The sequence below is a fragment of the Olea europaea genome, chromosome 11, assembly GCF_002742605.1.
Source record: "Olea europaea var. sylvestris chromosome 11, O_europaea_v1, whole genome shotgun sequence".
NCBI classification, from domain to species: Eukaryota; Viridiplantae; Streptophyta; class Magnoliopsida; order Lamiales; family Oleaceae; genus Olea; species Olea europaea.
Window position 1 is genome coordinate 3,312,299 of NC_036247.1, and position 17,590 is coordinate 3,329,888.

Below are 17,590 nucleotides of genomic sequence, written 5' to 3' on the forward strand. Positions count from 1 at the left end.
TGAAGAAGAAAAAAAAAGGAGAGAATCATCATAAGTTAAATGGCTTGTTAGACCAACATGAAGCGAAATTGAAAGGATAACAGTAAGTGATAATATCCAACAAGGTCCCAAATTAGAACCCGGAGAAAAGGAATCCGGTAAACGATTGAGACTTGGAGAAGGAACTAAAACATGGAACTAGAGTTCAAAAATTTACGAAAACAACATAAGCAAAAGAATTATAGAAATAACTGAATTCTCCATTTTAAATGAACCAAACCGGATTCTTCTTCGCCGGATAAGCCAATGTGAATTCATCAACTCCGGACATCTACGAGTTAGTTGAAGTCATCCTGACTCGTCCTGACCTTCCGAAGGGCATCTAATTAGCTCCAATATGTTAACCACTTCGGCCATGACTGGCCTGTTTGAAGGCACTTGCGATGTGCAGATTAATCCTAACTTCATCACTGGAATTGCCTCCTCAGCCGGAAACTTCCCTTGCAGCCTAGCATCAACACAATCCTCTACCTTGCCATCTTCCAGTGCTCCTCTGACCATGTCACAAAGCACTACTACATCATCCTCCATGTACTCAACAGGTCTCTTCCCAGTAACTATCTCAAGAGCCAAAACCCCAAAACCGTACACATCACATTTCTCTGTTATCTTAACAGTTCTGCATGCAAATTCAGGTGCCATATAACCGAGGGCACTCTGAATCTTGCTGCTCAAAACATAACGATCCAACATCGGTAACAACCTGGCTAAACCATAATCCGCAATCTTAGGTTCACCAGAGCTGTCAATCAAGATGTTGCTTGATTTTAAGTTGTAGTGGATTATGTTCATTTGGTGCAAATGAGCCAAGCCTTTAGCTGCACCCAGAATAATATTGAACCTCTCGTTCCAATGGAGAGTTTTCCCACCGGATCCTTCATGGAGGTGCTTGTACAAATCTCCACCAGAGACAAATTCATATATAAGAAGCTGTAGTGATGGAGTCCAGTAATAACCTTCAAGTGCCACAAGATTAGCATGACAGACTTTCCCTAAGTTTTTAACTTCCCTTTCAAAATCTTCTTGGGACTTGACAAGACTTGAAACAGTGAGTTTCTTAATGGCAACAGAACGTCCATCTTTAAGCATAGTCTGGTAGACAGCTCCGAATCCTCCACGCCCAAGTTCACAATCCTTGTTAAGAAGAGCATGTGCCCCAGTACTAAAGTCAGGATCGCCTGAAAACATGACAAGCTTCCCAGAATTGCCATCTGTGGTAGGTGACTGGCTAAAGTCGTCGCCACCAGAAAAGGTAAGGGCTGCTGCCGAGCGAGATGTGGAGGCACGTACATGAAGATTAAGCACGGTGATTGCAATGACACCAATGAAAATCGAAGCAGCTGCACCAATTGCAATGAGGGCGGAAATGCTTAGGATTTTCTTTCCACGATGAAAGCTTTGGGAGATTGTACCCGGAGTGGCATCCGTTGAGTTGGGATTTAGCACAATTGGCTTTGGAAGGACTGTAGGGCAACTTCTGTTGACTGGTGCCCCACAAAGGGATGGATTTTCAGAGACTGAAGAGGGAGCTATGGTGTTAAAAAAGCCACCAGCAGGTAATTCACCATTTAGCTGGTTGTGTGAAATGTTAAACGACTGCAGGTCACCATTTTTTATACGTAACACTGAATAACATTAAACATAAATGAGATAACATATGAGATTTGTGCAAAATATTTGTCAAGGGAGACGACGTAAAGATATGAATACAACAATCAAGAAAAGGACACAGAGAAGAAGAAACCATGTGAACTTGACCTCTTCAGTGGTAAATCTCAGTGAAACAAGTTAAAGATTCAAAAGATGCATTTAAAGAATAATATAATTTCAAGCTAAAGACATGGGAGGCCTAATTAATAATTAGAGAGACATCATCTTATTCCGCATTATTCAATTCCGTTCTTCTGACTGTTTTTCTTACTTTATTGTGGCTTTCTCTATTCCCTTTAGTTTCTGCTTTCACTTTCTGCTCTAAAGTATATGCATCACCACTTAGATTATTTGCTTGGCAATGGCGGCCAAGAATCTTGAAAACCCTCAGAAAATCAATTTACTTTTGATCTGCCTAGATGTGTTATGATCTGTAACAGTGGTGCATGCTCAAGTGGGAGAGCCCTTCTGTGATTGGACTATTCTTAAATTCAAGATTTGCCCTTTGCCAGGCGGGCTTTTCATCTTTCAGTAAACAGTAAACACCAAATGGAATGGTGAAGAATGTTTCACAATAGATCTAGCAACCAACCGCACAGACGCTATTATTCATACAATGAAGAAGAAAAAAAAAAGAGAGAATCATCTTAAGTTAAATGGCTTGTTAGACCAACATGAAGCGAAATTGAAAGGATAACAGTAAGTGATAATATCCAACAGGGTCCCAAATTAGAACCCGGAGAAAAGGAATCCGGTAAACGATTGAGACTTGGAGAAGGAACTAAAACATGGAACTAGAGTTCAAAAATTTACGAAAACAACATAAGCAAAAGAATTATAGAAATAACTGAATTCTCCATTTTAAATGAACCAAACCGGATTCTTCTTCGCCGGATAAGCCAATGTGAATTCATCAACTCCGGACATCTACGAGTTAGTTGAAGTCATCCTGACTCGTCCTGACCTTCCGAAGGGCATCTAATTAGCTCCAATATGTTAACCACTTCGGCCATGACTGGCCTGTTTGAAGGCACTTGCGATGTGCAGATTAATCCTAACTTCATCACTGGAATTGCCTCCTCGGCCGGAAACTTCCCTTGCAGCCTAGCATCAACACAATCCTCTACCTTGCCATCTTCCAGTGCTCCTCTGACCATGTCACAAAGCACTACTACATCATCCTCCATGTACTCAACAGGTCTCTTCCCAGTAACTATCTCAAGAGCCAAAACCCCAAAACCGTACACATCACATTTCTCTGTTATCTTAACAGTTCTGCATGCAAATTCAGGTGCCATATAACCGAGGGCACTCTGAATCTTGCTGCTCAAAACATAACGATCCAACATCGGTAACAACCTGGCTAAACCATAATCCGCAATCTTAGGTTCACCAGAGCTGTCAATCAAGATGTTGCTTGATTTTAAGTTGTAGTGGATTATGTTCATTTGGTGCAAATGAGCCAAGCCTTTAGCTGCACCCAGAATAATATTGAACCTTTCGTTCCAATGGAGAGTTTTCCCAGCAGATCTTTCATGGAGGTGCTTGTACAAATCTCCACCAGAGACAAATTCATATATAAGAAGCTGTAGTGATGGAGTCCAGTAATAACCTTCAAGTGCCACAAGATTAGCATGACAGACTTTCCCTAAGTTTTTAACTTCCCTTTCAAAATCTTCTTGGGACTTGACAAGACTTGAAACAGTGAGTTTCTTAATGGCAACAGAACGTCCATCTTTAAGCATAGTCTGGTAGACAGCTCCGAATCCTCCACGCCCAAGTTCACAATCCTTGTTAAGAAGAGCATGTGCCCCAGTGCTAAAGTCAGGATCGCCTGAAAACATGACAAGCTTCCCAGAATTGCCATCTGTGGTAGGTGACTGGCTAAAGTCGTCGCCACCAGAAAAGGTAAGGGCTGCTGCCGAGCGAGATGTGGAGGCACGTACACGAAGATTAAGCACGGTGATTGCAATGACACCAATGAAAATCGAAGCAGCTGCACCAATTGCAATGAGGGCGGAAATGCTTAGGATTTTCTTTCCACGATGAAAGCTTTGGGAGATTGTACCCGGAGTGGCATCCGTTGAGTTGGGATTTAGCACAATTGGCTTTGGAAGGACTGTAGGGCAACTTCTGTTGACTGGTGCCCCACAAAGGGATGGATTTTCAGAGACGGAAGAGGGAGCTATGGTGTTAAAAAAGCCACCAGCAGGTAATTCACCATTTAGCTGGTTGTGTGAAATGTTAAACGACTGCAGGTGGACAAGATTTACCAATTGCTTTGGTAGAGTTCCTGTAAGCTGGTTAAAAGAAAAGTCGACAATCTGAATGTTGGCAAGTTTTGAAAGGGATGTAGGAATGGAGCCACTTATTTCATTGTGTGCTAGAGACCTGACAAATTCAGAAAAAACCAAAAAGAGCTCAGTTGGAATGGCAGTGCAAAATAAGGGGTAGCCCAAAATTATAGACTAATCAACTGTTCAGAAAGAGTATTTTGATGCAGTTGTTTTCTTCTGTGGAAAACCACCTGTTATCCAAATTACATAATAGATTACAAATAAAAATTGACCCATCAAAAACTCAAGGCACTTAATTTTACAGGAATCGACATGAATCAAAACCAACCAGTCAGAATATCTTCTAAATTAAGAAATTCATTAAGCAATTAAAAATTTCACAAGAGGGTGACTAAGAACCTTAACCAATTTGAGGCAAATGATGCAACTAACTTGGAAACCAATCTCGACTACAAGGTCAAATTGCTCCGAGCATAAAATTCAAACTTCACACTTGTTCTCTCAGAATCCTCTGGAACCATTTCACAGGTTGCATATTTATGTCACATAAAATTGGTAAAAGTAAAAACGCACAAAGGAAGCAATAACAAGGTCAGAGACTAGCGGGTATAACTTACAAGGAAATCAGCGAAGAGCAGTTCCCAATTGAGGAAGGAATTTTGCCTCTCAATAAGTTTTTCTCTAGTATCAATTCTTCAAGTGATGTAGCACTTCCAATTTCCAAAGGGATACTGTCACTTAACTGATTTTTGCTCAAATCCAGGATTTCCAAAGTCTTCAATTGTCCGATGCTTGCAGGAATGCTGCCTGCAAGTGAGTTTCTTGACATATTCAATAACTGCAAACCACTAAAGTCCCCAACAGCTGGTGGAATTTCACCAGACAACTTATTCTGGGACACATCCAAAATCACAACCTTTCTACGAGAATTTTCGGTCGATGAAGCAAGAAATCCGTCCATGCTCCCACTTAAACTATTATCTGAAAACAGAACTTGATGTAAACCTAGTTTCAATATCCAAGAAGGAAGATTCCCAATCAAGGAATTATGGCTAATATCCAAAACCAGAAGGTTTAAGCAATTACTCATGGACTCAGGCACGCTTCCAGTGAATCCATTCTTGGACACATTTAGAACCTTCAATGACTGAAGCTTCCCTATAGCATCTGGAATTTGGCCACTGAAGTTATTTTCAGAAAGCTCCAAGGTCTCAAGGCTTCTCATTTCTCCAATCCATTCAGGCAGCTCCCCGGTAAATCCATTTTTACGCAAAACCAGGTCATTACACAAGACAAGCTTGTGCATTGTGCTTGGAAGCCCTTCAGAAAGAGAGTTTTCGCTCAAATCAACAGACCTTAACAATAAACAATCCCCAATTCCATCAGGAACACCACCAGTAAATTGATTATTCCTCAAACTTATGCCCCTCAAATTGCTCAAGCCATCAATGCCCTTCGGAATCTCGCCCTCCAATAAATTATCAGACAAATCAAGCAAACTAAGCCCCTGCAAAGACCAAAGCGCCGAAGGCAACACTCCTGAAAACTGATTGCCTGAAAAGTTCAGCGAAGCAAGGGTTGAGCAAGAGCCCAAACTCTCAGGAATTTGCCCCAAAAACTTGTTTTTAGCCAAAGAAATTGATCTTAAAGACCCACATTGCCTAAAGAAATCACTCTCGATTGGGCTGGAAAAGCTATTCTCACTCAAGTCCAGGACCCTTAAATTAGAAAGCTGGGAAAAACTGAGGTTTATGGATCCTGTAAGATTGTTTCTTACAAGTGATAGCTTTCGAAGAAATTGCAGTTGAAGGAGGCCTCTGCCTAATTTCCCTGAAAGCCCAAAGCCATCAAGGACGAGGTCAGAAACTCTATTGGATCTAGGATTGCATTTTACCCCAACCCAATTATTACAAGGGCTATCATCATCTTCATTCCAAGAACTTAATTTCCCTTCTGGATCCCGAATGTCAGACTTGAACACAACCAAGCCCAGAACATCATCATTTAAAGAAGGGCTCAAAGATTTCACCCAACTTGGCGAGGATAAACAAATGAAAAACAGAATGCAGACTAGAATTCTTCTCATTTTCAAGAGAGAATAGAAGAATGCATACAAAATTTAAGGCATTGTCTAGTTCAATGAATCTCAAGACACAAATTTTTCTTGTTTTGGGAAATGAAATGACGGATCGTCGACCACTTTCAAAATCTCAACGAAACGCTACTGCATAAAAAAAATTGATGGAAAAAAAATGTAGACCCATATACATACAAATAAGTGACGTATATCAGTCTTTTACTCCTTAACGGCTGGAAATTACAATCAACATAGAAGAATGAAGAACCCCTAAAAATAAAAGACAAAACCCGTAAAGAAACCAATCAAACAGCCACATTTAGCAAGAAAACACTCAAAAACAAGAGCTAATCCTTCTCAACCGGAACAGTCAAGAAAAACAAAGAAAAGAAAGGAAAAGTGGGGGGACAAAGTAAGTGATATAAAAGAGAATCGTTGCTTTAGACTTGAAGTAAAATAACAAGAATGAGTAAAAAGGATTTTTCGATTTGAGAGTGAAAATGTGAGCTCAAGAGTGAAAAGCTTCACTGGAACAATCTTCCGTAGAAGAGCCTCAGGCTGAGTTAAATCCCACCGGGAAGTAAGCTGGAAAAGTGAAACCGCCGGCGACGAGGGCTCTGTCTTTTTCTTTTTGTGTCCGAGCAAGGGTGACTTTTTATTAACGGCAAAAAGAAAAAGGAGAGATGGTAGTGGTTGGTACGCTTTTATTACGTCTGACACGTGGCGGCATCCAATTCAGTTTTACAAGGTCCTCATATGGGCCCAGGATAGCCCATTGCTTCCAGCACAATTCCTCCTGTTTGGCTGAAAATTACCTTTAAGCCTTCGTTTGATTCTAATTTTTTCTTCCAGCCAAAAAAAAAACAATTTTTTTTTTTAAAGAAAAACAAATTTGAAGAACAAAATTTAGATAGCCAGCTAAACTTCGAAAAAGGGGATTGGTGATCAATTTCATTCCAACTTTATAAAAATATGGTGTCTTTGACGGAGTTTTTCGTGTCCTACCCTTGCTTACAAACCTTGAAATGAGATACTTATGAAGGTTACATAAATATAGAAAATAAAGTAGGTGAGAATTGTGTATTAGTGAATGGTTATGATCGATTGCAAACTAAGAGGCATTGTCGTGTCATTAAAATTTTAGAATTTGGGTGTTGCTGTACTAAATTTTATTCACTAAGAGTGTGTTTGATTGACATGGAAAATATTACCTAGAAAAGAAAATATTTTTCATCTTTTGTGGAAAATAAAAACCACCTCTACCCAAGGAAAATATTTTCCATGGAAAAAAATAGCAATCAAACACTCCAAGTGAAAATTTGGATGGAAAATTTATATTTTCCATGGAAAATAAATGTAATCAAACACACCATAAATTTTAGAATTTGGGTGTTGCTGTACTAAATTTTATTCACTAGTGGCTCTTGAGCACTCTAATTTGTCTTGGTACTTTATTGAGTTGAACATGTTTTCTTGGAGTCGATTGGGCGACCCTAATGCAAAATTTAGCAATTAATGAAACATATAAAATGAAAAAAAGAATAATGTTATTCACAATTGCAAATAACCACCTATCATGTGTATGTCAAATAGATTGGTTATCATAATGAACGGCTACGAATAGTGTTATTGTGAAAAAGAATCTACATAAAATGAAATTACTTTTGAGAATTTGATTAGAGTAATAAAGGGGAAGATTTCGGACAGAATGCACCAGAAAAAGAGAATAGATATAAAGAAAGTTTGGTGGAAGAATGAGATTGGTGGGTGGGCAATAAATAAAGTTTTACAGAGGCAGAACTTCACTTCTGTCTTTTATCTTTCATCCCTTTTTTTTTTTTTTTTTTTTTTATCGGAGGTGTCCCAGCTTACGCCAGACTATATCCTCGTCCCTGAACCTCCGACCCCTCAACTGCTCAGGGAGGTAAATCGCAGGTTGTGCCCTTATTGGTTCCCAGGTTCTCACATGACTTTTACTCCTTCTCCAGAGGGAGCCTCCTCCATGGTTATTACATCACCAAACTGCTCCAATCTTTCCTCTGGTTATTACATCACTTGGCTGCTCCAACCAGAAATGGAACTCTCCACGCTTGGTTCCAGAGCCTCCCAATGTGACTGTTCCGCCAACTTGGATGTGTCCTGGGGCATCTTTCATCTGCTTTAATTTCATTGACAGAGGTCCCTCAAACTTTTGTCTCCAAAATTCAAATTCCCGTGATTACCCAAGATTTTTCCAATTGTAACTAGATGAAATTTCTAAATTAGGTAGCGATAGTCCGCGTCACAACGTCTCGCCCCATAGTCGGCTGACGCATTGGTCAATGACAATAGCCATTAGTTTAAGTAAAAATTTGAACCTTTAGCTTGACCCATCTGGTAAGATAGATTGGACAAATAACGTAACTTTTTTTTTTATAATATAACAAAAAATTAAAAAATAATAAGCTTTTGAGGAAATTAGGCCTTTGACGGCATAAGGTCTAGCACAATGCCACAATAAAAACACAGGCTTTGTGGAACTTTAGCCCTTTTTTTATCTTCATTTTGGAGGAAATAATGCATTTTAAATAGTAAATTGATGAAAAATGCATAATTAAAAATTAAAGAAAAGTTTTGAATTTACGTGTAATATTATTTTATTAAAAAATGTGTGGTTGAAAATAAGTTTCGAAAAAATGAATCTTTGAAAGAATAAAAATCAAACAAGGGCTTAATGAATTAACAAAGTTATTTTTAGGGCTGCACAAAAAATCATGAAATCGCAAATCGAATCAAAATTTTTGAGTTGAAACCGTCGATTTGGGTCCACGTGGACCCGTGGTTTCTTTTTCCTCAAAAGAATCGAACCAAACCGTTTTTAAATTTTTTAATTAAAACATTAAGTTTATTAACTTAAAAATTTTACAGTTTTCGCTTTCAAAAAAAAAAAATATATCAATTTAGCAATACAAATTATAATCAGCCTATTGAAATAATTATAGAAAGTAAATTAGATTCATCACTACTAACTTATGATTTAACAAGTTCACAACACATGTTCTCACCAAATTTCTAAACTAAACTAAAATCATTCCAAAATAATATGAAATGAAAAAAAGAACATATATTTTCAACCATCCAAATTATAATTCAACAAAATTACATTAGTAAATCACGTCCAAAGTTTTAAAAGCTCTAATATAAACTCTCATTTTTCTAACATTTGACAATTGTTTGCCAATGCTGAACGAATCACCAATCGCTTTAGCCTGTTAGTCTACTAATTTCTACTTGAATCGCTTCTTTCTTTCTTCTCTTTCGCTAAGTCTCAAATTATTATTCACGTCATTTTTTCATTGTTTTTTCTTTTATTTGTTTTTTTAACTTATTATACACTCGTAAGTTGTAGTTTGGATAGAAAAATTATTATTTGTGTGCTTAGATGATTGATGAACTTGTTTGTAATTTGAAAAGAACGAAGCGTATTGATTTTGTGAGAATGTTAAAGTTCCCTAACTAGTACTACTACCTTCTATTTTCATAAAGTAGTTAGAGGATAAAATTCTCCAATTCCAAATAAGTTGAAACTCTATCAATTTATGTACAGCTAAACATACCTCGTTTTGTCTTTATTTAACATCTCACTAGCAATTATAATAGCAAAATTTAACTCTACCTTTAACAACACTATGAATGTCAAACAGGAAAAGGTAAATAAGCCCCCATTTGGCTCCAATTAAATTCTAATTCATTTTTCTCCCTCCTATTTTCAATCACAAAATTTTTCATAAAATAATATTACACGTAAATCGAAAATTTTTCCTTCTCTTTCAACCACTTGTTTTTCAAAAAAAATACTATTACACTCATTTTCATTTCAAAAAATGGGGGCCAAACGTGAGCTGAAAATGAAGAAAGATGTATTTGTTTTGTTAGCATCTCTTAGCAACCAATTTTGAAATAATTTATTCATGAATTTTATCGTAAATATAAATATAATTTAATATTTAACATTATTAGTTCTCGTTTAAATTTATATTTAATTTATATTAAATACATTACTATAATGTCAGTAGGTAAATCTTGGATTAAAATTGAATCAAATCGCAAATTATTGTTTGATTTGGTTTGGTTCGAAAAATAAAATGGTTTGATTTTAAAAATTTTCAAACCTAATAAAATGATTTGAGTTGAAAATATTACACAAATCGTTCAAATTGAACAATGTCCACCCCTAATCTCATTTTTAATTTTTGGAGGATTAGAAAAATGTGAAAAACTTGTGGCTGCCACGATTCGAGCCCAGGTCTCCACGGCCACAACGTGGAATTCTAACCACTAAACTACAGTCACTTAATGGTTGATACTTTTAATTTATTATCTTTATCTCGTACAAAATTGCAGGCATCCGTATTCCAGGTCAATGGATTAAACGGAAAACCCCATTTTTAGGGTTTTAGCAAAAGGGTTAGAAAAACAAAGAAATCTTGAAGAAACCGCAACACAGCACACGATCAAAGAAGGATGAAATCAATTAGAGCCATCACTACACTTGTGCCCAGGTATTCTTCCTCAAGCCCCTTCAATTATGATACTTCCTTTTCCATTTTTTAGTGTGTATTTTTCATCAAATAACAAACCATTGCATAGGCTTCAGGTGGCACTGAAATCTGCTTCTCTCAGAAACTATGCCAGTCATGCTAACCATTTGAACAAATTGAACGCAGCTGGTCAGTATATATATCATTCGTGTTCAGGGTTGCTGTGAGATTTTTAAATGTTGATTGGATTTTAGTAATTGTAGATTTTGATTGTCGTTGCAAGGTGTTCCGGTTTTGTTTAGACTGTTGGGAAATGGACAAACTGTAAATTGTTGGTCAGAATTGAAAGTTTCTGAGATCCATGGAGCGAAATTTGTGAGTCCTAGCTATGCTAGGTCCTTGGCATCTAGGGCTTCGGAATCCACACAGAAGTCATCGGAGGTTTAATTTTGAATGATTTTCCTCTTCCAGTATTATTTAGAATTGCATTGGAAAATTGAATTTATTTATTTTTTGTACATTTGGTTGCCAACAATTTTGGGTTACATTTGCTTAAGTACTTCTAATTGCATGTTGATAGCTTAATAACCCTTGTAACGTAGAGACAATGATAAGTACTGACTGCTTTGTGTCCGCTTAACTTTGAGACTTTCTTCATTTACCTTTCATTTTTCTTTTCGGATTGAAAGTGCTAAACTACATTTTTGTGGCCCTGTATCAGTTATTCACAGCTTTCCACAGTAGAACGATAGAATTACATTGGCATAAGTAAAATTAATGATCACATTGTTTTGATATTTTCCAAGGCGTATGCCTTGAGGTATGTCTCACATGAGGCTTTCATTAAGCACCTCAAATCCTTCCCCTGAGCAACACCATCCTCACCTTTGCAACCTTGAATTGACAATTGACTACAATAGGCAGTAAAGGTCATCAATTTATGCTTCACAGTTTAGATTCCTAAACCACCTTGCACTTTTTTAGTTGTCAACTTCAGCGATTATTTTGATGCTATAGAAAAATAAAAAGGCGAGTAGCAAAATGTTATCTTGCCATCAGATTAGGAGCAATGTCTCATGTTGACTGGAAAGGAACTCTTAGTTCGATATCTTGTGCTATTTTCCTAAAATTTGGTGGCAATAGGAGTAACCTGGGCCTCTTTGTTTTGGCTTAAGAGCTCCAGTTTAGTCAACATGAAATGATATGCAAAGCCCCATCATAGGTGACTGGGAAATTTTTAGTCCCTTCTTAGGTAATCTTTAATGTAATTTGATGTAATTGTTTAAGGACATTCATGGTAGTTGCCAAGCTATTTGAGGCACATGAATTGCCAGTTGGCCCTTTATAGATCCTTAAGATAATTGCTACTGTATAATCACACCTAGTGCTAATTGCCTGGCATCACTTCTGCAAAATAAATGCTCAATGCATGCACCTCACACAACACAACCATGTGCAATCTGAGCTTGCTTTGCTTCATGCAATTCATCAAAGCAACCCAACTCCAGTAGCAATTGTCACTGAGCATGATCACGCTGCACTAGTGACCTAGACAGGATTTATATGCTGTCCTGTACGACTATGACTGATCATGTGCCTTACAACACTTAGCATTTACCAGTTGCACCTCGTGGATAATGTCCTCTTGTTCATTTTAATTGTCTGCCAAATGGTACGACTTCAACCTAGGAGTGAGTCAGAGATGAATATTTCATGAACGCTACCTTTTGTATTTAAACGAAGTTCCCTGTGTTGCCAAAAACATTATTTATGTTATGATTATAATCTGAACTTGACTTATGTTGGTGAGCAAAGATTTAAATGCTTTATTCTATCTTCACAGGCTCGAAGAGACGTATCTAAAGTGGAGGATCCATTTGATGCTCCAACATACAATATTCCTGAGAAGCCAGTTACTTTTACAGAGGGAGCTTCTTACAGTATTGTCATCCTTGCTGGGCTTGGAATTGCTGCTGCTGCAGGATATGGTGTTTTCAAGGAACTTATATTTGAACCGAAAGAGTAAGGATTTACTTCTAAGAGCTAATCATGTCATACATGATTAAACTCTTATTGATGAGGCCTCTAAAATATTCCATTTTACCGCTCTTCTGCAGATACAAAATATTTGGGAAAGCTCTGGAGAGAATTCAAAATGACAGTCAGGTTTCATCAAATATTATTTAATCTTCTCTTTATGATTTCTTGGGGATCTTTAATTTGTGATCACTGGCCTTATATTGAACATTGATCTATCATGTTGTATTTGGGCATGAAAACGGAAGGTGATATCTTGATAACAACAGTGACTTCCAGCGTCATTAACTTCATAGACATCTGAGGCTCGAGACAAAAGAAAGTTAATGGTCATTGGTCCCTACCTCTGGCATAAACCTTCTAAGTGAGAGAGTGGCTGTTTTAGGGTGAAAATTAACTACTTTTTACTTTGAAAAACTAAGAAAGATGGTTGGATTCTGTAGTAACTAGCTAGGTTTTCTTTCAGTGGGGTCATTTTGTAACTTCCCAACATGACAATTAGGGGCACTGTGCTATTGAAAGGGGTATTTATAAATCGAACTCTAAAATGGTTTTGCTTGAAAATGTTGTGGTTGTTAATTTAAGTAAAACAAAGTGTACCTATGCATGAAGCACTTGTGTCTGTAGGGTATCGGATTTGACTTGGAACGATGCTAATTTGATTTGTATGTTTCGTTATAATGCATGAAACAAAATGTATGATAAGTCAAATATCTAATCATTTGATGGGATGATTTAATTGACTTTAAAGTTTGTGATCAAATATTTCAAACTTAAAGTCATGGAACTATGGTGGCATCAAGCACAACAATCTTTCTTGGCTATGTTCCATGGAGAATAATAGAAAAGAAAAGAAAACCGTTTGAGCCAAATATAAAGTTAGTTATTGAGTACTATTATAGAGGTCTATATGTATACAAGCATGTGAAATCCATGCGTCTTGCTGCTAAACGCTTCATGGCCCAAATTTTTGTTTTATGGTGATACTCTTTCATATAATACCCCTGTTTGTTTGATAGAAATTATAATCTAAATTTTTATTAAAATCAAAGTCAACAATTAATTTTCAACCACGTATTTCATGGGGCCACAACTTTTTGACCACGCATTTCATTAACTTTTATCAAAATCTGCTAAAAATCTAAATTTAGGGGGGCGTTTGCTGATCTGATGCAAGTGCTTGATTAGCGAGGATGTTTGTTCTGGTCTTGTCCAGGATTACCTTCTCCGATGAGCTTTTCTAATCCCGTTGATCTTGAGATGGCTAAGTCCGATTCGAGGAGCTTCTCCAGTTGACACCTTTCGCCCTTCATCTCCTTCTAATCAAGCTGAGCTGCTCCGTGGGGGTCCACCTTGGGGGGTTCGGGCGTTTTCTAGGAGCAGAAGGAACCGCAAAAGTTTGTGGATCCCTGCTTGAAAACTTCTGTCACCCGGACTGAGCATATCCAAGAAAGACACAAGTGTCCCACATTCCGAAATGAAAGAAAACGGCTCTTTGGAAAACAAACCTCCCAAAAAGAAGTTTCAAATCTTGTTTTTCATTTTTGTAAAAATAGAAATGAAAAATATAGTCGTTATGGGTCCTACACAAGAGATAGAAATTCAAATTTGGTGGCTTGTTGTGATGGATAACAATCGTATTTTTCATTTTAATGGGGAAAAAATGAGTAACAAACAGGGGCTTAATCTCCACCAAACAGGGGTAAAATATTTTTTGCTGTTTGACCACTTGTATCTATTTAAGTTTTCACCTCCATTACAATATCAATAGATCAATTATGACACCTATGAGAGGGATATATGTACTAAACAATGTGAATGTGTGTTTGGGCGAATACACATATATATGCTAAATGCTAGTCATTGAGATGAAGTTAATACAGTAAATCATGCTGATGAATGTTAGCTAACTGTTGATTCTTCGGCATCCAGCCCATGTTTACCATGAAGACGGTAGAATTTCAGGTTTTAATGTCACGGGACCTGTGTGCTTCCCATGACATTTTTTGTAAATTTCATTTCTGCTGGCATAAAATGCAGTCTCTTTTGCCATTAGATGAAGAATATCTAAAAATTGAAGATAGTTTTGATGTTTGTGGGTATTGTGATTGCATTTCTTGATTGTGATAGTTTAAAAACTTTCATTGCACCAGGTTAGGGTGAGAATTGGGTCCCCTATTACTGGCTATGGCCAAGAAAGCAGGAATCGTGCTGCTCGTCAGCGAATTCCTAATCGAACATGGACTGATGAGGATGGCAATGAGCATGTTGAGGTAACTTAGGATTAATACCGCGGAATTATGCTCATTTTATCGTTAATCTCATAACCATCTGGTTTCACACGATTTCCAATGCTTGCTGAAGTAACGAATATTTCTACAAAGCCCCACCCCCACCCCAGTAGTAACTGGCGTGTAAAGGTTTGGTTTCCAAGTATTATGTACAAAGACACTTAAATGAATTAGATTTTTAGGTAAATTTCTACATTCGTGGGCCACATGGAGCTGGCAAAGTTGGTGCTGAAATGTTCAAGGATAAGGTCGATAAACAGTGGAAGTTTATCTATCTGATTGTTGAGATCAAATCCCCATCCCCAGCGCAATTTCTGCTCGAATCTTATGTCCCTGCTTGAAATTTATACGTATACAATGGAGTTGCTCCTGTCTGCTCTATGCTCACGAGGAAATGAATGCTCTAGCCTTTAGGTCCTCGTTTATTTTCTGCTTCATCTCAATGCCAGGTTAGTATGAATTGTTTAATCAATGTTTTGATGAATTGTAAACTGTAACCATAAGGGCATGTTGTACAGTTTGCTGCGGGAATAATGAGATTATCTATTCTTAACATTGTGTTTGGAGATAGTTTATGTGGCAGTATTTTGCCGTCTCTTTTCCTCCTCACGTAATGTAATGTTATGAAACTTCAAATATAATTCTGTTCTTAAAAATGATGGTGCATATTGATTGATCTTTAAAAGAATAGGATATAATTATATGAAGTAACCATGAGCATGGGCTTGCAGGGCTTCAATGCCAAACCTGACGGACCACCGTTAAAGGTGGACCAACTGGCGTTGGACAATGCCGATCCTATGCTGCTTTTTTCCTAGTTGGGTTACAACGGGCTTAGTTTGACACTGCCGCTATTCACTGCACAAAATTGCTGTGAATTAGGCAACTAGACAGTGGCGAGAATAACTGGGTGCCTAGTAGAGTCGTGGTAGGATTGAGTCCTGAATTCTAAGTTGGCCGTCCCATTTTCTTTGCCCCAATCAAATCTCGACACATCACTACAATTTCGACGTGTCAAATTCCCAATGAACCTTGCTACAATTTTTTAGTTGTCACTACTAAAATCTTTTAACACAAGTATATTGAGAAACAACGAAAGTGAGATAGGTGAAAACTAGGTGGGAGGGATTGTGTCTGCTTAAATGTTTTCATTTTCTTGTAGTGTTGTGATTTTTTTCCAAAACTAAAAAATATGAAAAAAGATTAGATTTTTATTTGGGAGATCTGCATTAACAGGACAAAGTGAAACCGTAACTCTTGCTCCTTTAACGTCAGCCATAAGCGTTATCACACTATTTTATTCGTTGTCCTGAAAGGGCAAAAAAGATGGGGCCTAGGCTAGGCTGGCCTAGGCGTGAGGTATGAAGAAAAGCCTAGGAGGCAAAAGGCACGACAAATGTGAGTCTAGGCATTATTCCCCAATTTGATAGATATTTAAATCAATTTTTTAGTAAATTTTGATAGAAGTTGATGAAGTGTAATTGAGAAGTCGTGGGACTCATCAAGCATGTGATTGAAATGAATTATTAATTTTGATTTAGATTAAAATCTAGATTTAATCAATATCAAACATGTGGGGTTTATTTTTTAAAATATATATATTTTTCATTTTCTTATTTTTTAAAGTTAAATAAACTAATTAAATAAAAGGAATTATTATTAATAATTATAGAATAATCAAAATTATATTAAAAAAATGAAGATGTTCGTAACACTTGAGTCTTTTATTTTACTGTCTTGTTACACTTTAAGCCTTTTAGTCGCTTAATTCTATTTACAAGCTATTAAGATGAGTGACCAATCCCTTTCGAGCACAGAAGAGAACTTTCGTCTCATCATTCGAGCACAATTTTATTATCAATGGTGACTCTTGAATTTAAGACTTTTGTCTTGTCAATTATATATTACTACCACTTGCTTGAGAGGTCAAAAAATGGTACAAAGTGAAAATCAAAATATAACTTGAAAAGCTTAGGAAAATATGTATTCGCAAATTGTGTGTATCTCATTCGTTGGAGTTGCTCTATCTAGTCTTGTCGATAATGATGCTAGCATAATACGAAGAAGATGCCGGAGAATAAAAGTATACTTCGTGGGACCAAATGATTGTACAAAGTAAATAAAACGAATAATGAAAAGGATTCCTTTCATTTTCTTCCACTAAGATCGAATTTCTTGGTTTCTTCCTAAAACTTCGAACTAAGCTGAGAAATTCCAATTGAATAAAGGTAGATATAAACAAGAAATAAAATCAGTAAAAATGCTTGTGGTGGTGGTGATGATGTCTATGATCATCCCATCTAAAGCATTGCAACACAGGATAACAAGCAACAAACAAGCATCTCCCCATCAATCGGAAGGCGGACGAGACTGACATACAAGGGCAGCAGCAGCATGCCAAGAGTGGATCATTATGTGGGCCACCATCTACATGGTGGTGGTCGTGGTCGTGATCGTGCTTCACCATATCTATAAAACCTGATCAGAACATGACAGTCAATAAAAAATTAGACCCCAAAATAAAAAAGCAAAAAGAAAAAATGAATTCATTTCTTTAATATGGTATCAAAACTAGAAAATATTTAAGGTTTCCGAAGATTATTGGCTATGTTGGGAAGTTGAATAAATGAATCTGACTTGTCCGAAAACAAAACTTACCTTGTTGAATTCCTGAAGATC

At 37.0% G+C, this 17,590-nt stretch overlaps 3 protein-coding genes across 3 annotated transcripts; 1 reads left to right on the top strand and 2 right to left on the bottom strand.

Moving 5' to 3' along the window:
- On the bottom strand, positions 1–2,616 carry LOC111404331 (probable LRR receptor-like serine/threonine-protein kinase IRK). Its single transcript, XM_023033153.1, has 4 exons — positions 2,566–2,616; positions 2,364–2,483; positions 2,128–2,269; positions 1–1,664 (listed from the first exon to the last, which is right to left on the bottom strand). Exons 1-4 carry the CDS (start codon positions 2,614–2,616, stop codon positions 328–330), a joined length of 1,650 nt encoding a protein of 549 aa, XP_022888921.1. The 3' UTR covers positions 1–327.
- LOC111403002 (probable LRR receptor-like serine/threonine-protein kinase IRK) lies at positions 2,271–6,709 on the bottom strand. Its single transcript, XM_023031341.1, has 2 exons — positions 4,604–6,709; positions 2,271–4,080 (listed from the first exon to the last, which is right to left on the bottom strand). Exons 1-2 carry the CDS (start codon positions 6,070–6,072, stop codon positions 2,634–2,636), a joined length of 2,916 nt encoding a protein of 971 aa, XP_022887109.1. The 5' UTR covers positions 6,073–6,709; the 3' UTR covers positions 2,271–2,633.
- Positions 6,710–10,451: 3,742 nt separating this feature from the next.
- LOC111403003 (probable mitochondrial import inner membrane translocase subunit TIM21) lies at positions 10,452–15,479 on the top strand. The gene is made up of 7 exons (XM_023031342.1): positions 10,452–10,604; positions 10,693–10,772; positions 10,867–11,024; positions 12,427–12,605; positions 12,701–12,749; positions 14,774–14,893; positions 15,094–15,479. Exons 1-7 carry the CDS (start codon positions 10,567–10,569, stop codon positions 15,250–15,252), a joined length of 783 nt encoding a protein of 260 aa, XP_022887110.1. The 5' UTR covers positions 10,452–10,566; the 3' UTR covers positions 15,253–15,479.
- The last annotated feature ends 2,111 nt before the right edge of the window (positions 15,480–17,590 follow it).